Consider the following 27,740-nt stretch of genomic DNA (forward strand, 5'->3'; position numbering starts at 1 on the left):
AAGCTGTTGCGCATGTTTTTTTGTAAAATATATATAATTTTTTCATTTTATCAGCATATAAAATGCAACAATATATAATTAAAACTGTACTGACTCTCTCAGATTATTAAAGAAACAATAAATGTGTTTGGTAAAAAATAATGTGACGTAACCGAAGCTTTCGCTGGCTCAAACTACCGGAACCCGTGATTATGTTTTCACAATAAAACAAATTTCTTGTTTACGAAGCGCCCCGGCTGTGTGATAAACACGCATGATTCAAAACACGCGTTTTAGTTTGAATGTCTACCACTCTCCCGTACCGGAAGTTCGACAACGAGCTTGACTTTATAGAGCCGCTGTACTCATGCAGCGCTTCAGAGCAAGAAGCGCACTCCACCTTTCCTGTTTACATTTCTTTTGCAACAAGTTTAGGAAAATAATCCCATTCACACAAGAAAACCTACCTTCCGCTTGTTTTTCTGAGATTTGTTGGACGTGAGATTCATAAATGACAAAAAAACACTGAGAGACCCCCGCTTCTGGACCAGCGATGGAGGGCAAAGGACCGCTCCGGTGTAAAATTGTTGTGGTTGGGGACACGCAGTGTGGAAAAACTGCTTTGCTGCACGTTTTCGCCAAAGATTCATACCCAGAGGTACATGCAAAATGATTTCTCAAGTTATTATCTGTTTCAAAAAAAAAGTTTAGTAAAACCGGTGCGTTTTTACGCATGACGCACAAGATCGTTTTTAGGGTTCGTACACGCTTTTGCACGGACAAATTCAAGCACTTTTTTTAAGGACTTTTAAAAGCTCATTTGCCAAATTTTCTAGTGCCATTAAAAGAAAGTTCATCATATTTTTTTGCAGTTACACAATTATAATTATGATATACATATACCCAGGGTTGGGTAGGGTTACTTGAACTGGATTACTTTCAATGACTTTTGGATGACTCCAATACCAAATATGCTAAGACAAGACAAAAGAAACTAAAAAGGAATCAAATGATGACTCACAACACGCGGTAAGCTTTCTCTCCTGGCTTTGATCTCCGGCAAAACGAACATCAAATGCGACAGAAACAAAATGAAAAGAAATCCAAACAGCTCGCCAACATCAAATGGAGTCATTTGATTCATATATAGTTTCTTTCTTCTTTTATTAGCATATTTGGTATTGGAGTCATCCAAAAGTCATTGAAAGTAATCCCGTTAAAGTAACCCTACCCAACCCTGGTAACAATGACAATAAAGGTATATTCTATTCTATCTATGTAGGCTGCTTTTCAACCAAAAACGAGTGCTAATTGACAAGGAAGAATACAAACTATGGGGACTCAAAGTGACCAAAACATAACCAAATGTTACCCTCAATTTTTTGGCCTGGTTTTTCACGATCACACTGGATTTCTTCTGGGAAAAAAATTAAAACATGGCTATAAACAAGGTGTACGAACCCTGGAATTGGTTACTAAGTAATGTAGGTGGTAAATAAGGTACTCTTTAAATGAAGTACCTACAAACTAAGTATTTTGTTTCCAGTTTTTGCACCCAACACTGTTCACCAACCAGGGATGGGTAGGGTTACTTGAACTGGATTCCTTTCAATGACTTTTGGATGACTCCGATACCAAATATGCTAATAAAAGACAAAAGAAACTAAATATGAATTAAATGATGACTCACAACACGTGGTTAGCTTTCTCTCCTGGCTTTGATCTCCGGCAAAACTAACATCAAATGCGACAGAAACAAAATGAATATCAATCCAAACAGTTTGCCAAAGTCATTTTTTGCCGTTCCATGTATTCCGTTACTCCCCAAGCCTGCACAAAATTTAGTAATTTTATTCCTATTTAGTTTCTTTTGACTTTTATTAGCATATTTGCTATTGGAGTAATCCAAAAGTAATTGAAAGTAATCCAGTTAAAGTAACCCAACCTAACCCAGCATATACCATTCTTAATATCGTGTGTGCATTTAACAAAACATTTGATTTTTATATATTGAATAAAAATTGGGTAAAAATGACAGGAGTATGTAGCTGAAATTTTCAGTTACAGCGCAGGTGTCAAACAGGCAGCCCGCGGGCCGGATCAGGCCCGCTAAGGGATTGAATCCGGCCCTGGAGACAACATTCAGAGAAGCGCAAGAGAAAAACAAGCTGCAGGTTGAAATATGTCAACTTGATGTTGCCAAAGCCAGGTGCCTCCAACAAAGAGACTGTACTTGTATTTTTTTTTCTCTCTCTCTCTCTCTCGTTCTCTCTCTTTTCCACCCATTTTCTTCCACTCTTTCACTATCTGTGTCTCTTTTTCTCTTCCTTTGTTGCTCTTTGTCTCTTTCTCTCTGTGTCTTTTAACCTCTTTTGCTCTAACTTCCTTTTTTCCTTTTCTCTCTTCATACCCTTCGCACTTTCTTTTCTCTTTTCTCTCCTTCTGTCTTTCTCTTTGGATTTCTTTCCTCCTCTTCCTTTCTTTTCCCCCTCTCTCACGACTTTTTATCTTTTCTTTCTCACGCTCTCTCCTTTTCCCTTCCTCTTTCTCTTATTTCTTTAACTCTCTTTTTTTTCTCTTAAATCTACTACTCCGGCCCCGACAGAATGTTTGTTCTATCGTGTGGCCCCTGAGTTAAAATGAGTTTGACACCCTTGAGTTACAGTAAGCAACTTACTACTGTGAACGCTACCTTGGCCCCAAAGAAATATCCATAATTGATACTTAATCCTTGCAGGTATACACTTTTCATAGTAGTCTGTTTAGGTGTAGCACGCACTTGTCCCATAGGGGGGCGATAATGCTTCATAGGACGATACCATACAAACTGATACCAGCTGCCGTTAATCGCGAGGGAAGAAGAAATGAAATGGCAAAGCGTTAATGTTCTCAAAACTTTGGATCAATTTTCTCTTACGCATCTGACAGGCTCCCTCATTTTCCATTTTTTAAAAGATTCTGAAATCCCTGACACTTTGTTCCTGTTTTATTATTTTAATACTTTTCTTTTTTTATATATCTAAAGCATTTCTATTCTATGCACTTTGTCTTCAGCTGTGGGTGTTTTAAAAGGCTTTTGTAAATAAAGTCGAGTTGAGTCATTCTTAAGCAGATTTTTTGAGAAACAAGGCAACCATTTCAAGCATTTCATCATTTCACTTCATCCAAAATTCAAGCACCTTTCAATTCTTGTAAACACAACATTAGAATTAGAGTGCTTCCAAGGATTTCAAGCGCCCGTAGAGTCAAGAACCGGAACGGGACCAGGACCCAAACGCGTGACGTTTCTCACACGAGCCTTTTATTTTACGGGAAATGGGGAGTCATGCACGTTAGGCAGCAGTCTGGCGAGGAATGATAGGAAGCCAGAGGCTGACGAGATCGATACCAATCGCCAGAGCAGATATCGAACAAATGGGGTCAACAGGATTGATAATGAAACAGGATATGGAAAATAAACAGGACAAACTAGATGGGAACGAAAACTGGAGAGAATGATAAACAGGACAAAAATAGACAGGAACAAAACTGGAAATCGATATAAAACAGGACAAAAATATCGGGAACAACACAGGACAGAGAATACCAACAGGAAACAGGACCGAGTCGAAACCCATGTCTTGCGGGGCAGAGGTTTGTTGACGGACTGACAAAAGGAGAGTGACAGGACTGGGTTTAAATAGCAGGGAAGCCAATCTGTCAACGAGCCGCAGCTGGCGCCAATTGTGCGCCATGGCAACCGTGACATTTATAAATAAAGTCGAGTTGTGTCATTTTTAAGCAGACTTGTTGAGAAACAAGGCAACCATTTCAAGCATTGACACTACTTCATCCAAAATTCAAGCACTTTTCAATCCTTGTAAACACAACATTAGAATTCAAGCGTTTCCAAGGATTTCAAGCAGTGTTGTTGAATGTTTGGTTGTCATTGATGACGAAAATCGGCAAGTTCGCGTTCAAACTTTGACTTCCGTGTTCGCAGAATTACGTCCCGACGGTTTTTGAGAATTACACGGCCAGTTTCGAGATCGAGAAGCAACGCATCGAACTCAACATGTGGGACACGTCAGGTAAGACCTTCGTTAAGGCAAGTGACCTCCAGGGGGCGCCTTGGAATTAGATTCATGTCTGATACAAATGGTAAATGGTCTGCATGTATATAGCGCTTTTCAAGTCAATGAAGAGCTGCCAAAGCGCTTTACAATGTGCTTCACACTTAGCCATTCACACACACACTCTCACACCAATAGGGAGTCAGCCTCCAAACATTTTGAGGATAATCAAGATGCTAAATGCTAAAAAGACTGCATTTTTATAGCGCTTTTCAAGTTAACAATGTGTTACAATGTGCTTCACAGTTACCCATTCACACACACACTCTCACACCAATAGGGAGTCAGCCTCCAAACGTTTTGAGGATAATCAAGATGCTAAAGGTAAATGGTCTACATTTCTATAGCGCTTTTCAAGTCAATGAAGACCTCCCGAAGCGCTTTACAATGTGCTTTACACTTTTCCCTTTTACACACACACTCACACACACCAATAGGGAGTCAGCCATTCAAGGTGCCGACCTGCTTATTGGGAGCATTAGGGATTCAGTGTCTTACCCAAGGACACTTCGACATAGAACATGGAGGAGCCGGGAATCGAACCTGCGATCTTTTGATCCCAACCACCCACAACCACTTCCAACTGTGCTGTTGTTTCCACGTTAGCTTGTCGGCTAGTCGGCTTATGTAACAAATATTAATGCGGAGTTTTCTATTAGTTTGCATGTCAGGTCTTGTTTTGATAGTTAAGCAAGGAGTGTTAAATTATGTCCGTAAGGGATGTCCACAAAGGTTTTCTGTGTGTGAGAGCAGTCGGGATTTTTTAATGGATATCGAATGACATGGATGAAAGAATTAAGATCAAAGTTTGACCGATTATCCGTCAAAAACCGGTACAGGATCAGGACCCAAACGCGTGACGTTTCTCACACAAGCCTTTTATTTTACGGGAAATGGGGAGCCATGCACGTTAGGTAGCATTCTGGCGTGGAACGATAGGAAGCCAGAGGCTGACGAGATCGATACCAATCGCCAGAGCAGATATCGAACAAATGGGGTCAACAGGATTGATAATGAAACAGGATATGGAAAATAAACAGGACAAACTAGATGGGAACGAAAACTGGAGAGAATGATAAACAGGACAAAAATAGACAGGAACAAAACTGGAAATCGATATAAAACAGGACAAAAATATCGGGAACAACACAGGACAGAGAATACCAACAGGAAACAGGACCGAGTCGAAACCCATGTCTTGCGGGGCAGAGGTTTGTTGACGGACTGACAAAAGGAGAGTGACAGGACTGGGTTTAAATAGCAGGGAAGCCAATCTGTCAACGAGCCGCAGCTGGTGCTAATTGTGCGCCATGGCAACCGTGACATTTATAAATAAAGTTAGGCAGCGGTCTGGCGTGAAATGATAGGAAGCCAGAGGCTGACGAGATCGATACCAATTGCCCGAGTTGATATCGGACGGATGGGGTCGATACCGGACAGGACGGGACAGACAGGATTGATATCGAAACAGGATATTGAAAGCAAATTGAGCAAATAAAATCTGACTTTGACTTGTTCCAGTCTTACGAGGGTTTGTATGGAGAAGGGCTGTCGAACTCATTTTAACTCGGGGCCCCGTGGTAGAGAACCGTTTCTCACAGGGGCTGGAATAGAAAGGGGGAGAGACAGAGAGAGAGAGAGAGAGAGAGAGAGAGAGAGGGAGAGAACAGATTAGAGCAAGTACAGAGAAAGAGAGAACAGATTAGAGCAAGTATAGAGAGAGAGAGAGAGAGAGAGAGAGAGAGAGAGAGAGAGAGAGAAAGATGGGGAGAACAGATTAGAGTAAGTACAGAAAGAGACAAAAAACAAAAAGAGAGGCAGAAGGGAAAAAGAGGGAGAAAGAATTAGAGAGAACTTGCAACAGTAATAGAGAACCAGAGACAGAAAGCAATAGAGAAAGAGAGAGAAAAATAAAGGGAGGAATGAGAAAAAAAAGGAAAAGTCTCATGAACCGGAACAGGATCAGGACCCAAACGCGTGACGTTCTCACACAAGCCTTTTATTTTACAGGAGTCATGCACGTTAGGCAGCGGTCTGGCGGGAAATAATAGGAAGCCAGAGGCCGACGAGATCGATACCAATTGCCCGAGTTGATACCGGACAGATAGGGTCGATACTGGACAGGACAGGACAGGACAGGACAGACAGGATAGATATTGAAACAGGACAAAGTAGACAGGAACGAAACTGGAGAGAATAATAAACAGGACAAAAATAGACAGGAATGAAACTGGAAACGGATATTAAACAGGACAAAATAAACAGGAACAATACCGGACAGGAAATGCCAACAAGAAACAGGACGGAGTCAGAACCCATGTCTTGCGGGGCAGTGGTTCGTTGACGGACTGACAAAGGAAGAGTGAGAACACTGAGCTTAAATAGAAGGAAAGCCAATCTGTTAGCGAGCCACAGCTGGCGCCACACGGGCGGGGTCAATTGGGCGCCATGGCAACCGTGACATTTCCAGCCCCGATATTTGGGTATTTGACGGATATCGGTATCGGCACTTTATTCAATCGACTGGCCGAATATAAGGGCTCAGATGCAGCCAAGTCTCTATCCCCCTCTCTTCCCTTCCTCTATCTGGTTGTTACTCACCCTGTGCCTTCTGATTGGATAAGCGACCCGGGGCGGAGCCACTAAAGGAGGAAGCATAACATAAGAGTAGACAACGACAGCTAACTCCTGAGTCCTGACATGCCTGTGAATCAAAACCACCGCTGATGATATTAAGATTTTTCTGTATATCGAGTCTGTGGTAAAAAAAAAAAAAGCATATGTTTGATTAATAAATAGCATAAAAGTTTGGTTAACTTGTTTTAGGGAAGCAAGTTCAAGCAGAGACTGGTCTATTAGCTTTTATCATAACATCAATTCGTCAATTAAACGTGTGTGTTTTTGATTGAGAGCATAAAAAGCAGGGTCAAGTGGAAGTGATGAGCTGGTATCATAACATTAGCTGGTCAATCCGGCTTTGAAACAGTAGTAAGTAAATTCAAATAAAAAATAGCTTTTGCTAGACCGCACAGGCACACAAATTGGATCATTTCCCACGGAGCAGTACATTAATGAATGGCCGCGGAGGAGCCGGGAATCGAACCTGCAACCTCTTGATCCCAAGACAAGCACTCCACCTCCTAATACTTAAGAAATACACCACTCCAGAAATAGTACAAAAATTACTTCAAATATACAAATACAGTAATATTACAAACAGGAAGTACCATTATGGAAATATTTCAAAAATACTTTAAAGCACCACAATAATGATGCAAAAGTAATACAGTAATGCTACAAAAAAAATTCAGTAAGGCTACAGAAATCATACAAAATTGAGACAAATATACTACCATAATGCTACAAAAATATTAGATAAATACTACAAAAATACGAGAGAAATGCAACAAAAATACTAAAGTAATGATACAAAAGTACTGCAGTACTGCTACGAAAATGCTAATATATTGAGACAAATGTACTACCGCAATGCTACAAAAATCCTAGAGAAATGCAACAAAAATACTACAATAGTGATACAAAAATACTACAGTAATGCGACAAAAATATTTCAGTAAGGCTACAAAAATACTACAGAAATCCTACAAAATTGAGACAAATGTAAAATACTACTACAAAAATACTAAAGAAATGCAACAAAAATACTACAACAATGATACAAAAATACTACAGAAATACTACAAAATTGGGACAAATGTTCTACCATAATGCTACAAAAATACTAGAGAAATGCAACAAAAATACTACAATAATGATACAAAAGTACTTCAGTAATGCTACAAAAATACTTCAGTAAGACAAAAATACTACAGAAATACTACAAAATTGAGACATATGTACCGCCATAATGCTACAAAATTTTTGAGAAATGCAACAAAAATACTACAACATCATGATACAAAAGTACTGCAGTAATGATACAAAAGTACTACAGTAATGCTACAAAAATACTCCAGTAATCCGACAAAAATACTACAGAAATACTACAAAATTGAGACAAATGTACCGCCATAATGCTACAAAATATTCAAGAAATGCAACAAAAATACTACAATAATTATACAAAAATACTACAGTAATGCGACAAAAATACTACAGAAATACTACAAAATTGAGACAAATGTACCGCCATAATGCTACAAAATATTCAAGAAATGCAACAAAAATACTACAATAATTATACAAAAATACTACAGTAATGCAACAAAAATACTTCAGTAAGGCTACAAAAATACTACAGAAATCCTACAAAATTGAGACGAATGTACTAACACAATGCTACAAAAATACTAGAGAACTACTACAAAAATACTCAAGAAATGCAAAAAAAATATTACAGTAATTCAACACAAATACTTCAGTAAGGCTACAAAAATACTACAGAAATACTACAAAATTGGGACAAATGTACAACCATAATGCTAAAAAAATACTAGAGAACTACTACAGAAATACTAGAGAAATGCCACACAATACTACAATAATGATGCAAAAGCACGACAGTCATGCGACAAAAATACTTCAGTAAGGCTACAAAAATACTACAGAAATACTACAAAATTGGGACAAATGTACTACCATAATGCTACAAAAATACTAGAGAACTACTACAAAAATATTGTAGAAATGCAACAAAATATTACAATAATGATGCAAAAGTATGACAGTAATGCTACAAAAAATACTTAAAAAAAATCCTACAGAAATACTACAAAATAGAAAAGAAGATAATTTACTTTTATTGTCATTCTTGACAAAAATACTACAGTAATCCGACATAAATACTACAGAAATACTACAAAATTGAGACAAATGTACCGCCATAATGCTACAAAATTTTCGAGAAATGCAACAAAATACTACAATAATGATACAAAAATACTACAGTAATGCTACAAAATACTATAGTAATGCGACAAAAATACTACAGAATTACTACACGATTGTGACAAATGTACTACCATAATGCTACAAAACTACTAGAGATCTACTCCAAAATACTAAAGAAATGCAACAAAAATACTACAACAATGATACAAAAAATACTACAGTAATGCTACAAAAATACTACAGTAATGCGACAAAAATACTTCAGTAACGCTACAAAAATACTACAGAAATACTACACAATTGAGACCAATGTACTACCATAATGCTACAAAAATACTAGAGAACTACTACAAAAATACTAGAGAAATGCAACAAAATACTACAATAATGGGACAAAAGTACTACAGTAATGATACAAAAGTACTACAGTAATGCTACAAAAATACTACAGTAATCCAACAAAAATACTACTGAAATACTACAAAATACTATAGTAATACGACAAAAATACTTCAGTAAGGCGACAAAAATACTACAAAAATACTACACAATTGTGACAAATGTACTACCATAATGCTACAAAACTACTAGAGATCTACTACAAAAATACTAGAGAAATGCAACAAAATACTACAATAATGATGCAAAACTACGACAGTCATGCGACAAAAATACTTCAGTAAGGCTACAAAAATACTACAGAAATAGTACAAAATTGGGACAAATGTTCTACCATGATGCTACAAAAATACTACAAAAATGCAACAAAAATACTACAATAATGATACAAATGTACTACAGCAATGCGACAAAAATACTACAATAATCCGACAAAAATACTACAGAAATACTACAAAATTGAGACAAAAGTACCACCATAATGCTATAAAATATTTGAGAAATGCAACAAAAATACTACAACAATGATACAAAAATACTACAGTAATGCGATAAAAATACTCCAGTAAGGCTACAAAAATACTACAGAAATCCTACAAAATTGAGACGAATGTACTAACACAATGCTACAAAAATACTAGAGAACTACTACGAAACTACTAGAGAACTACTACAAAAATACTCAAGAAATGCAACAAAAATACTTCAGTAAGGCTACAAAAATACTACAGAAATACTACAAAATTGGGACAAATGTACTACCATAATGCTACAAAAATACTAGAGAACTACTACAGAAATACTAGAGAAATGCAACACAATACTACAATAATGATGCAAAAGCACGACAGTCATGCGACAAAAATACTTCAGTAAGGCTACAAAAATACTACAGAAATACTACAAAATTGGGACAAATGTTCTATCATAATGCTACAAAAATACCACAGAACTACTACAAAAATACTACAATAATGATACAAAAGTACTACAGTAATGCTACAAAAATACTAGAGTAATCCAACAAAAATACTACAGAAATAATACAAAATTGAGACAACTGTACCGCCATAATGCTACAAAATATTCGAAAAATGCAACAAAAATACTACAATAATGCTGCAAAAGTACTACAGTAATGATACAAAAGTACTTCAGTAATGCGACAAAAATACTTCAGTAAGACAAAAATACTACAATAATGATACAAAAGTACTACAGTAATGATACAAAAGTACTACAGTACTGCTACAAAAATACTAGAGAAATGCAACAAAATACTACAATAATGATGCAAAACTACGACAGTCATGCGACAAAAATACTTCAGTAAGGCTACAAAAATACTACAGAAATAGTACAAAATTGGGACAAATGTTCTACCATGATGCTACAAAAATACTACAAAAATGCAACAAAAATACTACAATAATGATACAAATGTACTACAGCAATGCGACAAAAATACTCCAATAATCCGACAAAAATACTACAGAAATACTACAAAATTGAGACAAAAGTACCACCATAATGCTATAAAATATTTGAGAAATGCAACAAAAATACTACAACAATGATACAAAAATACTACAGTAATGCGATAAAAATACTCCAGTAAGGCTACAAAAATACTACAGAAATCCTACAAAATTGAGACGAATGTACTAACACAATGCTACAAAAATACTAGAGAACTACTACGAAACTACTAGAGAACTACTACAAAAATACTCAAGAAATGCAACAAAAATACTTCAGTAAGGCTACAAAAATACTACAGAAATACTACAAAATTGGGACAAATGTACTACCATAATGCTACAAAAATACTAGAGAACTACTACAGAAATACTAGAGAAATGCAACAGAATACTACAATAATGATGCAAAAGCACGACAGTCATGCGACAAAAATACTTCAGTAAGGCTACAAAAATACTACAGAAATACTACAAAATTGGGACAAATGTTCTATCATAATGCTACAAAAATACCACAGAACTACTACAAAAATACTACAATAATGATACAAAAGTACTACAGTAATGCTACAAAAATACTAGAGTAATCCAACAAAAATACTACAGAAATAATACAAAATTGAGACAACTGTACCGCCATAATGCTACAAAATATTCGAAAAATGCAACAAAAATACTACAATAATGCTGCAAAAGTACTACAGTAATGATACAAAAGTACTTCAGTAATGCGACAAAAATACTTCAGTAAGACAAAAATACTACAATAATGATACAAAAGTACTACAGTAATGATACAAAAGTACTACAGTACTGCTACAAAAATACTAGAGAAATGCAACAAAATACTACAATAATGATGCAAAACTACGACAGTCATGCGACAAAAATACTTCAGTAAGGCTACAAAAATACTACAGAAATAGTACAAAATTGGGACAAATGTTCTACCATGATGCTACAAAAATACTACAAAAATGCAACAAAAATACTACAATAATGATACAAATGTACTACAGCAATGCGACAAAAATACTCCAATAATCCGACAAAAATACTACAGAAATACTACAAAATTGAGACAAAAGTACCACCATAATGCTATAAAATATTTGAGAAATGCAACAAAAATACTACAACAATGATACAAAAATACTACAGTAATGCGATAAAAATACTCCAGTAAGGCTACAAAAATACTACAGAAATCCTACAAAATTGAGACGAATGTACTAACACAATGCTACAAAAATACTAGAGAACTACTACGAAACTACTAGAGAACTACTACAAAAATACTCAAGAAATGCAACAAAAATACTTCAGTAAGGCTACAAAAATACTACAGAAATACTACAAAATTGGGACAAATGTACTACCATAATGCTACAAAAATACTAGAGAACTACTACAGAAATACTAGAGAAATGCAACACAATACTACAATAATGATGCAAAAGCACGACAGTCATGCGACAAAAATACTTCAGTAAGGCTACAAAAATACTACAGAAATACTACAAAATTGGGACAAATGTTCTATCATAATGCTACAAAAATACCACAGAACTACTACAAAAATACTACAATAATGATACAAAAGTACTACAGTAATGCTACAAAAATACTAGAGTAATCCAACAAAAATACTACAGAAATAATACAAAATTGAGACAACTGTACCGCCATAATGCTACAAAATATTCGAAAAATGCAACAAAAATACTACAATAATGCTGCAAAAGTACTACAGTAATGATACAAAAGTACTTCAGTAATGCGACAAAAATACTTCAGTAAGACAAAAATACTACAATAATGATACAAAAGTACTACAGTAATGATACAAAAGTACTACAGTACTGCTACAAAAATACTAGAGAAATGCAACAAAATACTACAATAATGATGCAAAACTACGACAGTCATGCGACAAAAATACTTCAGTAAGGCTACAAAAATACTACAGAAATAGTACAAAATTGGGACAAATGTTCTACCATGATGCTACAAAAATACTACAAAAATGCAACAAAAATACTACAATAATGATACAAATGTACTACAGCAATGCGACAAAAATACTTCAGTAAGGCTACAAAAATACTACTGAAATACTACAAAATTGAGACAAATGTACTGCCATAATGCTACAAAAATACCAGAGAACTACTACAAAAATACTAGAGAAATGCAACAAAAATACTACAATAATGATACAAAAACACTACAGTAATGCTACAAAAAATACTTTGGTAAGGCTAAAAAAAAATCCTACAGAAATACTACAAAATTGAGACAAATGTACTGCCATAATGCTACAAAAAATTCGAGAAATGCAACAAAAACACTACAACAATGATACAAAAACACTACAGTAATGCTACAAAAAATACTTCGGTAAGGCTACAAAAAATACGACAGAAATCCTACAAAACTGAGACAAATGTACCGCCATAATGCTACAAAAAATTCGAGAAATGCAACAAAAACACTACAACAATGATACACAAATACTACAGTAATGCTACAAAAATATGACAACAATGATACAAAAACACTACAGTAATGCTACAAAAAATACTTCGGTAAGGTTACAAAAAATACTACAGAAATACTACAAAACTGAGACAAATGTACTGCCATAATGCTACAAAATATTCGAGAAATGCAACAAAAATACTACAACAATGATACAAAAACACTACAGTCATGATACAAAAATACTTTAGTAATGCGACAAAAATACTTCAGTAAGGCTACAAAAATACTACAGAAATACTACAAAATTGAGACAAAAGTACCACCATAATGCTATAAAATATTTGAGAAATGCAACAAAAATACTACAACAATGATACAAAAATACTACAGTAATGCGATAAAAATACTCCAGTAAGGCTACAAAAATACTACAGAAATCCTACAAAATTGAGACGAATGTACTAACACAATGCTACAAAAATACTAGAGAACTACTACGAAACTACTAGAGAACTACTACAAAAATACTCAAGAAATGCAACAAAAATACTTCAGTAAGGCTACAAAAATACTACAGAAATACTACAAAATTGGGACAAATGTACTACCATAATGCTACAAAAATACTAGAGAACTACTACAGAAATACTAGAGAAATGCAACACAATACTACAATAATGATGCAAAAGCACGACAGTCATGCGACAAAAATACTTCAGTAAGGCTACAAAAATACTACAGAAATACTACAAAATTGGGACAAATGTTCTATCATAATGCTACAAAAATACCACAGAACTACTACAAAAATACTACAATAATGATACAAAAGTACTACAGTAATGCTACAAAAATACTAGAGTAATCCAACAAAAATACTACAGAAATAATACAAAATTGAGACAACTGTACCGCCATAATGCTACAAAATATTCGAAAAATGCAACAAAAATACTACAATAATGCTGCAAAAGTACTACAGTAATGATACAAAAGTACTTCAGTAATGCGACAAAAATACTTCAGTAAGACAAAAATACTACAATAATGATACAAAAGTACTACAGTAATGATACAAAAGTACTACAGTACTGCTACAAAAATACTAGAGAAATGCAACAAAATACTACAATAATGATGCAAAACTACGACAGTCATGCGACAAAAATACTTCAGTAAGGCTACAAAAATACTACAGAAATAGTACAAAATTGGGACAAATGTTCTACCATGATGCTACAAAAATACTACAAAAATGCAACAAAAATACTACAATAATGATACAAATGTACTACAGCAATGCGACAAAAATACTTCAGTAAGGCTACAAAAATACTACTGAAATACTACAAAATTGAGACAAATGTACTGCCATAATGCTACAAAAATACCAGAGAACTACTACAAAAATACTAGAGAAATGCAACAAAAATACTACAATAATGATACAAAAACACTACAGTAATGCTACAAAAAATACTTTGGTAAGGCTACAAAAAATACGACAGAAATCCTACAAAACTGAGACAAATGTACCGCCATAATGCTACAAAAAATTCGAGAAATGCAACAAAAACACTACAACAATGATACAAAAACACTACAGTAATGCTACAAAAAATACTTCGGTAAGGCTACAAAAAATACGACAGAAATCCTACAAAACTGAGACAAATGTACCGCCATAATGCTACAAAAAATTCGAGAAATGCAACAAAAACACTACAACAATGATACAAAAACACTACAGTAATGCTACAAAAAATACTTCGGTAAGGCTACAAAAAATACGACAGAAATCCTACAAAACTGAGACAAATGTACCGCCATAATGCTACAAAAAATTCGAGAAATGCAACAAAAACACTACAACAATGATACACAAATACTACAGTAATGCTACAAAAATATGACAACAATGATACAAAAACACTACAGTAATGCTACAAAAAATACTTCGGTAAGGTTACAAAAAATACTACAGAAATACTACAAAACTGAGACAAATGTACTGCCATAATGCTACAAAATATTCGAGAAATGCAACAAAAATACTACAACAATGATACAAAAACACTACAGTCATGATACAAAAATACTTTAGTAATGCGACAAAAATACTTCAGTAAGGCTACAAAAATACTACAGAAATACTACAAAATGGGGACAAATGTTCAACCATAATGCTACAAAAATACTACCGTAATCCGACAAAAATACTACAAAACAGATAAATGCACGCCATAATGCTACAAAATATTTGAGAAATGCAACAAAAATACTACAACAATGATACAAAAATACTAGAGAAATGCAACAAAAATACGACAATAATGATACAAAAACATTACAGTAATGCTACAAAAAATACTTCAGTAAGACAAGAATACTACAGAAATACTACAAAACAGACAAATGTACTGCCATAATGCTACAAAAAATTCAGAGAAATGCAACAAAAACACTACAACAATGATACGAAAATACTACAGTAATGCTACAAAAATATGACAACAATGATACAAAAAAACTACAGTAATGCGACAGAAATACTTCGGTAAGGCTACAAAAAATACTACGGAAATAGTACAAAACTGAGACAAATGTACCGCCATAATGCTACAAAATATTCGAGAAATGCAACAAAAATACGACAACAATGATACAAAAACACTACAGTAATGCTACAAAACACAAGAGAAATAATATCGAAGTTTGTGACTCTCATATTTCCGAGGGAAAGCGTCTCACTCGTATCTTATGTAACTGATGACTGTTAGACCAGGGTTGGGTAGGGTTACTTGAACTGGATTACTTTCGATTACTTTTGGATTACTCCGATACTAAATATGCTAATAAAAGACAAAAGAAACTAAATAGGAATCGAATGATGACTCACAACACGTGGTAAGCTTTCTCTCCTGGCTTTGATCTCCGGCAAAACGAACATATTTAGTTTTTTTGTCTTTTATTAGCATATTTGCTATTGGAGTAATCCAAAAGTAATTAAAAGTAATCCAGTTCAAGTAACCCTACCCAACCCTGTGTAAGACCCAAACAAAAACTGGTCCGCACACATTGAGCGTGTAGCGTTTCTCTGTTTTTACATAACCTGAGAGACGAGCCCAACTGGATTTTGAGAGATATGTACAGCATGATGCAAACATAGGCTAAGAAAAATTTTCAGGGTGGGAGAAAGTCTATAAACAAAATAGGTCCAAAAAAAAAGGGGAGAGGAACCCCCCAAAATCAGCAAATTCTCTTAGAAGGGACATTGTCTCCTAAGAACTACAAAACCAAAAATATTTTGATTATATTTAATAACAAAAATCAACGCTGTAGAGAATAGTGCCAGATTGCAACACGGACCCGAGACGTCGTCTTCCTGTGTGTTTGTTACTGGTGGTCATGGACAAAATCGCATTCGCTTGTCATCGTTCCTCGAGGATTAAAGGAAACTGGCATCGACGCAGTTGATAAGAATGACTTGTTTATTTTATTTTATCAATCGTATTTTTCGATCGACTTTTCGGACTAGTTTATGGGCTCGAGGCGTCGTTGCTGTCATGCACTTTCTGGACAAATTTCAAGATATTACCCATGATTTCTTATTATTGATGTTGACTATGTTTTGTGTACTGTGACCCAATGCTAAATCTATTCCACCCTGGTCATCCTGGAAGGGGAATTACCACTTCTCAAAGTCTTTTTTCTCGAGCTGAGTTTTTTTTTTAGTTTTTCCTTTTCCTGCATGTCGGTTTCAGATCAGGGGACGGTGTCCTGTGCAGTCCTTTGAGACATTTTTGGGATTAAGGGCCAAAACAAATAAATGGGACTTGACTATTTCACTGTGTTAAGTTTGATGATTTGATAATAAATAATCCTAATAATGCCACAACCTGAGTCCCATATCCGGTGCAAGCAAAGCTCTTTTGTAAAAATGTCAACCAAATACAGCAAACGAGAAGAGTCCTGTATTTATTTTCAGTGCGGACGGCGAGGGGTCGAAAGAGTACGGGCGCTGCGTGTATAGCTCCGCCCATTCCTACTGCTCACCCATTCAAATTGCTCTGGGTGTTTTGCTAGAGCTTTTGGGTAAAAAGTGTGTGTTGGGTTGGTACTGTGGCTTTTCTTCATAAAGTGTCTCAACAATGAATATCTTTAGAGCTTCTAAATCAAGGATATTTCGCGATTACAGCCACAATGGGGTCTGTTGGACTGTAAACGAGTTAAAATGGTGTCCTATAAAACTGGACTGAACCAATGAAGCAGTCAGTTTTTTCTCAGCTTCCCATGCGCAACAATCGGTGGTACACATATCAATATGTTAAATAATGGAACAATTTATATCATCTCTGAGGCCATATGTACTCATGAAAAGAGCCCTGTATGGCTTGTGAGCCATAGGTTTCCGACCCCTGTTTTTGTAGATTTTTTAAAATTTTTTATTTGAATAATACGCAAAAATACATGGACTATCAAATTTTGATTTTTTTAATTCTCATAGGTCCAGAAATGTGTGTTTATTTGAGATAACTTTAGGCCACCTTGAGGGAGCTGACACGATTGCCCGCCATCTTGCTGCTACACGTACTCTCAAAGACCAAAAACCTTGTGAAAAGCGGGTCAAAAAATGAAAAAATATGCTGCTTTTTGGTCGCTTTGAGTCGCCGTAGTTTGTATTGTTCCTTGTGATTTGTAGCGCGTTTTTGGTTGCACTAGACCAGGGGTGTCAAACAGGCGGCCCACGGGCCACCTCAGGCCCGCTAAGGGATTGAATCTGGCCCGCGAGACAACGCTGAGGGAAGTGCAAGAGAAAAATAAGGTGCAGGTTGAAATATGTTGATGTTGCCAAAAGCCAGGTGCCTCTCACAAAGAACTGTACTTATACTTGTTTCTCTCTTTTCTCACTCTCCCTCACTATCTCTCTCTCTTCCTCCCATTGTCTATCTCTCTTTTGTTCTCTCTGTTTTTCTTTTTCTCTTTCTTTGTTCCTGTCTATTTCTCTTTTTTTTACCTTGTTTTACTCTCTTCCTTTTCTCTCTTTTTTCTGTCTTTCTCTCTGGCTTTCCCATTTACTCTTTCTCCCCTTCTTTTTTCTCCTTCTCTCTTTCTCTTTGGATATCTTTATTTCTCTCTTTCTTTTCCCCTCTCTCACTATTTCTCTTATCTCTTATGCTTCTCATATTTGCTCTCTCTCTCTTTCTCCCTTTCTTTGCCCCACCCTCTTGCTTTTTCTCTTCCCTTTTTTTTCTCTCTCTCTTTTTCTATCTTTAATCTGGTAGTCCCGGCCCCAGAGTGGATGTTTGTTCTATGGTGTGGCCCCTGAGTTAAAATGAGTTTGACACCCCTGCACTAGACGATATAGTGAAAGTGTTTTTTAGAGAAAGCGCCGGTCAAACCTGTTAGACTCTCCGCCCTTGTTTTCATCTTTTTTCTGATTTTCTTTTCCTTTCTTTTTATTTTTTTGTACCCTTCTTTTTCCCCTTTCAATTCTTTTTTCCCCTTCATTGTTTCCTTTCTTTTTCTTTCATTTCTTCATTATTTTCTTTGTTTTATTTCCTTCTTCCTTTCCTTTTTTATTTTCTTTGTTTTCCTTCCTTCTTTCTTTCCCTTTTTTTTCTTCCAACCCTTTCCCCTGATTTTTCTACTTTTATTTCTTTATTCTGTTATTTTTCTTCTTTTTCTTTCTTTTTTTCCCTTCCATTAAATTTTCCTGTGTTGTTTCTTTCTTTTTACTATAATTTCTTCATTATTTTCTGTTTTAGTTCCTTCTTCCTTTCCTTTTTTTTATTCCATTTTCATTTTCTTTCCTTCTTTCTTCCCCTTTTTTCTTTCTTCTAACCCTTTCCCCTGATTTTTCTACTTTTATTTCTTTATTCTGTTATTTTTCTTCTTTTTCTTTCTTTTTTTCCCTTCCATTAAATTTTCTTGTGTTGTTTCTTTTTCCAATAATGTCTTCATTATTTTCTTTGTTTTATTTCCTTCTTCCTTTCCTTTTTTATTCCATTTTCATTTTCTTTGTTTTCTTTCCCTCTTTCTTCCCCTTTTTTCTTCCAACCCTTTCCCCTGATTTTTCTCCTTTTATTTCTTTATTCTGTTATTTTTCTTTCTTTTTTTCTTCCCTTCAATTTTCCTGTTTTGTTTCTTTCTTCTTCCAATAATTTCTTCCTTTGAGTACTTTATTATTTTTTTCATTCAATTTGGAGTTTTTCTCTTTCTTCTTTTCCTTTCCCCTTATCCTCCTTTTTAATCCTTTCCTTTTTTATATTTCTTCTTTATTTTTTCGTTCTTTTCTTTATTGTTTTTTTCCTTTTCCCCCTGTTTTTTTCTCGTTACCTTTTTAGGTGCTAGGGTCTAGGGTCTAGTATTATGGTTCCAAAATAGAATTGGAGCTAGGGTTAGAAACTACGGTTTTGGCTCATTATTGGGATAGTAAACGGAATTTTATCCTTTTTTATATGTCTTCTTTATTTTTCATTCTTTGGTTTATTGTTCTTTTCCTCCCCCCCCGGTTTTTTCTTTTTCAATTCTTCTTTTTTCCCTTTCCTTTTTCCTTTCTTTCTCTCCTTTTTAATTTTTTTGGGGAAAAGAATGAGCAAAAAATTCCCAAAAATGGTGTGTTTGGTCACTTTGAGTCTCTGTAATTTGTCTCCATTCCTTGTATGTTTTCTACACAAGACAGCGACATCTAGTGGGCAAAACTGAGTCAGTGTGCCTTTCAAAAACTCGTTCCTACCCGAACGGCTTTTCTATCCGGGAAGAAAATATGTGAAAGTGGGCCGCTTTGGTTCCACCATCCATGGAGTCTGAGGCATCCATCATTCATGAGGAGATCGGATGACCGTCCGACCGCTTTCTTGAAAGCTTCGGCGCAAGAACCCAATGTGTCCTTTATTTATCTCTTGCTGCTTTCATACTTTGTTGATGGCCAAATTCAAGCACTTTTTCAAGAATTTTACAGCCAATTTTCCAGTACCATTAAATGAAAGCCTTATTTCAGAACCCTAAATGGGTTTAAGACCCAACTTGCAGTCAAAACCTTAGCTCCTAACTCTAGCCCTAAACCTAACCCAATATGTAACCCTAGCCTTGTTTAAACAATAAACATAGTTCTGAACCTATTTTGGAACTCAACTTTCAGTTTAGAACCTTAATTATGGAGTTCAAACGCTAGTTCCTAACCCTACTCCTAATCCTTGCTGTAATTCGAGCCCTAACCCAATTCAGGACCCTAAATTCAGTTTAATATCCTAATAAGGTGCCTAAACTGTAGTTTTCAACCCTAGCCCAATCCTCTTTTGGAACATAAATATAAGTTTGAAACCTGAATTTGCAACCCAACCCCTTTCTCCTAACCCTACACCTAACCCTACTCCTAATCCTTGCTGTAATCCTAGAATTAAACCCATTTCAGGACTCTAAATTCACTTTAATCTGTAGTTTTCAACCCTAGCCCAATCCTCTTTTGCAACGTAAATATAAGTTTGAAACCTGAATTTGCAACCCTAACCCTACACCTAACCCATGCCCTACTCCTCGCTGTAATCCTAGCCCTAACCCTATTTCAGAACTCTAAATTCAGTTTAATCTGTAGTTTTCAATCCTATCCCAATCCTCTTTTGGAACGTAAATATAAATTTGAAAGCTGAATTTGCAACCCTAACCCTACACCTAACCCTTGCCCTACTCCTAATCCTCGCTGTAATCCTAGCCCTAACCCTATTTCAGAACTCTAAATTCAGTTTAATCTGTAGTTTTCAATCCTATCCCAATCCTCTTTTGGAACGTAAATATAAATTTGAAAGCTGAATTTGCAACCCTAACCCTACACTTAACCCTTGCCCTACTCCTAATCCTTGCTGTAATCCTAGCCCTAACCCTATTTCAGGACTCTAGATTCAGTTTAATCTGTAGTTTTCAACCCTAGCCCAATCCTCTTTTGGAATGTAAATATAAGTTTGAAACCTGAATTTGCAACCCAAACCGTATCTCCTAACCCTACACCAAATCCTTGCCCTACTCCTAATCCTCGCTGTAATCCTAGCCCTAACCCTATTTTAGGACTCTAGATTCAGTTTAATCTGTAGTTTTCAATCCTATCCCAATCCTCTTTTGGAACGTAAATATAAATTTGAAACCTGAATTTGCAACCCTAACCCTACACCTAACCCATGCCCTTCTCCTAATCCTTGCTGTAATTCTAGCCCTAACCCAATTTAGGACCCTAAATTCAGTTTAATATCCCAATAGGGAGCCTAAACCGTAGTTTTTAACCCTAGCCCAATCCTCCTTTGGAACGTAAATATAAATTTGAAACCTGAATTTGCAACACACACCCTATCTCCTTACCCTACACCTAACCCTTGCCCTACTCCTAATCCTTGCTGTAATTCTAGCCCTAACCCAATTCAGGACCCTAAATTCAGTTTAATATCCCAATAAGGAGACTAAACTGTAGTTTTCAACCCTACCCCAATCCTCTTTTGGAACGTAAATATAAGTTTAAAACTTGAGTTTGCAACCCAAACCCTAGCTTCTACCTCTAGCTCTACACATAACCCTAGTTGTTACCCTAGCACTAACCTTGTTTCAAACCCTAACCCTAGCTCTAAACCTATTTTGGAACCCTGTATTCAGTTTAAAACCCTAACATGAAGTTCAAACCCTAGTTCCTAACCCTAAACTACACCTACCGTAGCCCCAACCCTAATTCAGAACCTTAAATTCCATTTACTATCCCAATAATGAGCCAAAACCGTAGTTTCTAACCCTAGCTCCAAATCTATGTTGGAACCATAATACAAGACCCTAGACCCTAGCACCTAAAAAGGAAAATGAGAAAAAACAGGGGGAAAAGGGAAAAAAAAAAAACAATAAAGAAATAATGAAAAAATAAAGAAATATAAAAAAAGGAAAGAAGTAAAAAGGAGAATAAGGGGCAAAGGTAAAGAAGAAAGAGAACAACTCAAAATAAATAAAGAAAAATAGTAAAGTACTCAAAGGAAGAAGTTATAAAAAAAGAAAGAACACAGGAAAATGGAAGGGAAGGAAAAAAGAAAGAAATAGAAGAAAAAACAAAATAAAGAAATAAAAGGAGAAAAAACAGGGGGACAAGGGAAAAAACAATAAAGCAAGAAATGAAAAAATAAAGAAGAAATATACAAAAGGAAAGGGGTAAAAAAAGAGAATAAGGGCGAAAGGTAAAGAAAAAAGAGAAAAACTCAAAATGTATAAAGAAAAATAGTAAAGTACTCAAAGGAAGAAGTTATAGAAAAAAGAAAGAAACAACACAGGGAAATGGAATGGAAGGAAAAAAGAAAGAAATAGAAGAAAAAAACAAAAAAAAAGAAATAAAAGGAGAAAAATCAGGGGGAAAAAGGAAAAAACAATAAAGCAAGGAATAAAAAAATAAAGAAGAAATATAAAAAAGGAAAGAGGTAAAAAGGAGGATAAGGGGGAAAGGTAAAGAAGAGAAAAACTCAAAATTTATTAACAAAAAGAGTAAAGTACTCAAAGAAAGAAGTTATAGGAAAAAGAAAGAAACGAAACAGGAAAATGGATGGAAGAAGAAAAAGAAAGAAAAAGAAGAAAAACAACAAAATAAAGAAAGAAAAGTAGAAAAATCAGGGGGAAGTGTTGGTAAAAAGAAAAAAGGGAAAGGAAGGATGCAATAAAAAAGCCCATCACTCAATTCAAGAGAAACGACAACAATTCCAAGCATTTACAACCTAAAATACAACCACGAAAACATCCAAATTCAAGCCTTTTCAAGGCTTTCAAGCTACAGAACAAACCTCGGTTTTTTTTGGGCGAGGCGCTTTGAAAGGTTCGAGCGAGGAGACGACGGGAAGGGTTTTTTAAGTAAAGTGCGGCGCTCTTAAGAGAATAGATCCCTTCCATTAGGGAATCAATGGAGTCCAAAGTGTCTCCTTAATCCCTTGGGTGAGAGGGGGATGGATCTTCTTGATCTTCCTTGGAATATAGTCCTGGTTTTCTATTTGTCCACTAGATGGCGCTGTCATTTGCAGTGCAAGCAAAAAAGAAAGACAAAAAGACAATAAAGGGAATAAAAAAGGAGGAGGAAATAAGAAAAAGAGGAAAACATAAAAAGGAAAGGAGGAGATAAGAAAGGCAAAAAAAGAAATGGAGAGAACAAGAATGAAAGTGAAAAAGACAAAAATGAAAACCAAAATCATTTTTTTCTCTTTTTTCAAATTTTATTTTCCTTTTTCTTTTTTAAACTTTTATTTTCCTTTTTTTCTAGAGTTTTTCTTTTTGTCCTATGTTTTTCATTTTCACTTTTGTTTCTTTTTTCACGCTTCTTTTCTTTTTTTAAATCTTTTTTTCTACTCTTTTTCCAATTTGTATTTGTATTTTTTTTCTTTTCCTTTCCTTACTTGAGTATTTATTTTTTTGCCCTTTTTTTCGGTTTTTCTTTTTTTCGAGTTTTACTTTTTGACTTATTTTTTTTCATTTTTCTCTTTTTAATTTCTTCTCTTTTCTTCATTTTAAATTTTTTTCTTTTCCTTTTTTTTAAGTTCAATTTTTTTCTTTTGAATTTTTTCCCTTTTCTTTTTAAAGAAATTGTTTTCCACTTTTATTTTCCTTTTTTCTTCACTTTTACTTTTTGTTTTGTTTCTTTTTTCACGTTTCTTTTTCTATTTTTTTAAATCCCTTTTTGCTTTTTCCAATTTGTAATTTTCTTTTTTCTTTTCCTTTTCCTTTGTGATTTTTCCTTTTTGTCTCGTTTCTTTTTTCACGTTTGTCTTCTATTTTTTAAAATCTTTTTTGCTTTTTCCAATTTGTATTTGTCTTTTTTTCTTTTCTTTTTCCTTTGTGACTTTTCCTTTTTGTCTTGTTTCTTTTTTGACGTTTCTTTTCCATTTTTTAAATCTTTTTTTTCTCTTTTTCCTATTTGAATTTTCTTTTTGTCGTTTCCTTTTCCTTCTTGAGTATTACTTTTTGTCTTGTTTATTTTATTTTTTTTCACTTTTTCTTTTTCTCGAGTTTTACATTTTGTCTGTCCCCTTTTGTCAGTCCATCTGCAGCCTCTGTTATACAAGGCAAGCTTTTTTTCTACCCTGACTCCCACCTGTGCCGTTTTTGCTCCTGTTCGTTTCCGGCTACGACCCGTTTTGATCCCGACCACGTCCGCTCTCCCGTCCCGGCTTATGACCCGTATCTGACCCCGACCACGTTTTTGCTCTCCTGTCCCGGCTATCGACTTGTTTTTCTGTCCTTGACACCGCCATCGCTCGCCACAGAAGATCCACTTCCGTGTTTGGATCACAATCCAAGTACGAGAGCGACTTTCCTTCGATAAAACTTGTGAGAAACGTAACGCAATTGGGTCCTGTTTCCGTTCTGGTCCCGACATCGTTTCCAATCGGATGTTGCTTTTTCTTTTGTATTGACCTTGGAACGGATTCATCCCGTTTCCATTCATTTCGATGGGAAAACGTGATTCGATTCACAACGGTTTTGCTCTATGAAGTCCGTAAGCGGAGGTTCGCGCACTCGGGAACAATAACCGTATCGGGTCGGAGTCGGCGTGACACGGGATCGCGAGGATGCGTAAGGAAGAAAGGGAAAACGGACAAACAGGCTTTTAATATTAATGAGAAGGACTGCGTTGTGATGGAAGATGTCATCAGGGGGGATTAAAGGTGCCTGTATGTGTGAGGAGCCAGCGCTCCTGAATTATGCAGAAAGACGAAAAAGATAGAAGGAATCCTCTCTTATCGGTACCGCCGACCGAAAAATACGCCGAGTTTCACTCCGAGCGGGAGAAGTCGATAAGAGCGTCGGAAATTGCTAACGAGATTTGGTACGAATTTAAACCGGATAAGTACGTCCCGCCAATCGCTGGAGAAATTCCACCTCGTTTAAACTTTAGATTCCGCTTTTGGGTTCACAAATACGCGTCCTGCTGGCTAAGGAATGGAAAAAATAGGTAGGTTTCAAGGTACAGTGTGTAATTTTGGACCACTAGATGGCGCTGTATGGTCTAATGCGAAGGAAAACCGGTGGGAAGAGCACGGTGTGTCAGCAGGAAGTCTCGTTCGACCCTGACTCCCACCTGTCCCGTTTTTGCTTCCGTCTGTGACCTGTTTTGCTCCTGACCACGTCTGCTCTCCCGTCCCGGCTTACGACCCATTTCTGATCCCGACCACGTCTACTCTCCCGTCCTGGCTTACGACTCGTTTCCGACCCCGACCACGCTTTGTTCTCCCAGTCCCGGCTACCGACCTGTTTTCCGTCCCTGACACCGCCATCGCTCGCTACAAAAGATCCACTTCCGTGTTCGGATCACAGTCTGAATTCGAGAGCGACTTGCTTCCCGCGTCCAGCGAACACCGGATCCTCTCTCTTTCAATAAAACTTGTGGTAAACGTCACGCAATTGGGTCCTGTTTTTGTTCTGGTCCTGACATCCACCTAGGAATATTTATGTTAGTTCATGTATTTTTGCCTATTTTTCAAACCAATTCTTTTTTTTTTTTAACTGAATGAAGTTTTTTGTAGCACTTGGAGGCTCTAAATATAACACACTGTACCTTTAAAAGAGTTGAATATCACATTTTTAAAATTGTCATTTTAAAAGAAAAAAAAAAATCACAAGAAAATTTGTGTACACATGTTTCCTTGTACCATTAAAGGTCCTGTTTCCTGTCTGGTATGGTTCCTGTTTATTTTGTCCTGTTTAATATCGGTTTCCAGTTTCGTCCCAGTCTAGTTTGTCCTGTTTAATTTCGATACCCTGTTTTGATATCTATGCTGTCTGTCCCGTTGTTTAATATTGATTGCCAGTTTTGTTCCCGTCAAGTTTGTCCTGTTTATTTTTGATACCCTGTTTTGATATCGATCCTGTCTGTCCCGTTGTTTAATATCGATTTCCAGTTTCGTTCCCGTCTAGTTTGTCCTGTCTAATTTCGACACCCTGTTTTGATATGGATCCTGTCCTTCCTGTGGTTTAATATCGGTCTCCAGTTTCGTCCCTGTCTAGTTTGTCCTGTTTAATTTCGATACCCTGTTTTGATATCTATGCTGTCTGTCCCGTTGTTTAATATTGATTGCCAGTTTTGTTCCCGTCAAGTTTGTCCTGTTTATTTTTGATACCCTGTTTTGATATCGATCCTGTCTGTCCCGTTGTTTAATATCGATTTCCAGTTTCGTTCCCGTCTAGTTTGTCCTGTCTAATTTCGACACCCTGTTTTGATATGGATCCTGTCCTTCCTGTGGTTTAATATCGGTCTCCAGTTTCGTCCCTGTCTAGTTTGTCCTGTTTAATTTCGATACCCTGTTTTGATATCGATCCTGTCTGTCCCGATGTTTAATATCGGTTTCCAGTTTTGTCCCTGTCAGTTTGTCCTGTTTAATTTAGATATCTTGTTTGGATATCAATCCTGTCTGTCTTGTTGTTTAATATAGGTTTCCAGTTTAATTCCCGTCGGTTTGTCCTGTTTAATTTCGATACCATGTTTTGATATCGATCCTGTCTGTCCCGTTGTTTAATATTGGTTTCCAGTTTCATTCCCGTTTAGTTTGTCCTGTTTAATTTCGATATCCTGTTTTGATACCAATCCTGTCTGTCCCGTTGTTTAATATCGGTTTCCAGTTTTGTCCCTGTCAGTTTGTCCTGTTTATTTTCGATATCTTGTTTTGATACCAATCCTGTCTGTCCCGTTGTTTAATATTGGTTTCCAGTTTCATTCCCGTTTAGTTTGTCCTGTTTAATTTCGATATCCTGTTTTGATACCAATCCTGTCTGTCCCGTTGTTTAATATCGGTTTCCAGTTTTGTCCCTGTCAGTTTGTCCTGTTTATTTTCGATATCTTGTTTTGATACCAATCCTGTCTGTCCCGTTGTTTAATATTGGTTTCCAGTTTCATTCCCGTCAGTTTGTCCTGTTTAATTTCGATACCCTGTTTTGATATTGATCCTGTCTGTCCCGTTGTTTAATATCGGTTTCCAGTTTCGTCCCAGTCTAGTTTGTCCTGTTTAATTTCAATACCCTGTTTTGATATCGATCCTGTCCGTCCCGTTGTTTAATATCGATTTCCAGTTTTGTCCCTGTCAGTTTGTCCTGTTTATTTTCGATATCTTGTTTTGATATCAATCCTGTCTGTCCCGTTGTTTAATATCGATTTCCAGTTTTGTCCCTGTCAGTTTGTCCTGTTTATTTTCGATACCCTGTTTTGATATCGATCCTGTCTGTCCCGATGTTTAATATCGGTTTCCAGTTTTGTCCCTGTCAGTTTGTCCTGTTTAATTTCGATATCTTGTTTGGATGTCAATCCTGTCTGTCTTGTTGTTTAATATCGGTTTCCAGTTTCATTCCCGTCAGTTTGTCCTGTTTAATTTCAATACCCTGTTTTGATATCGATCCTGTCTATCCTGAAGTTTATTATTGGTTTCTAGTTTTGTCCCGT

The 27,740-nt window shown here is 35.9% G+C and overlaps 1 protein-coding gene across 1 annotated transcript in view; it reads left to right on the forward strand.

Annotated features, from left to right (window-relative positions):
- The first annotated feature begins 349 nt into the window (after window positions 1–349).
- LOC148347812 (rho-related GTP-binding protein RhoN-like) overlaps window positions 350–27,740 on the forward strand; it is a 52,556-nt gene continuing 25,165 nt past the window's right edge. Inside the window, exons 1-2 of the mRNA XM_088322945.1 lie at window positions 350–637; window positions 3,962–4,049. Of these exons, the coding sequence (XP_088179071.1) occupies window positions 533–637; window positions 3,962–4,049 (193 nt within the window). The 5' untranslated portion in view covers window positions 350–532. The remainder of the gene's footprint in view (window positions 638–3,961; window positions 4,050–27,740) is intronic.

This window comes from Urocampus carinirostris, chromosome 19, assembly GCF_059441175.1.
Source record: "Urocampus carinirostris isolate Australia breed hairy pipefish chromosome 19, RoL_Ucar_1.0, whole genome shotgun sequence".
Taxonomy (NCBI): Eukaryota; Metazoa; Chordata; class Actinopteri; order Syngnathiformes; family Syngnathidae; genus Urocampus; species Urocampus carinirostris.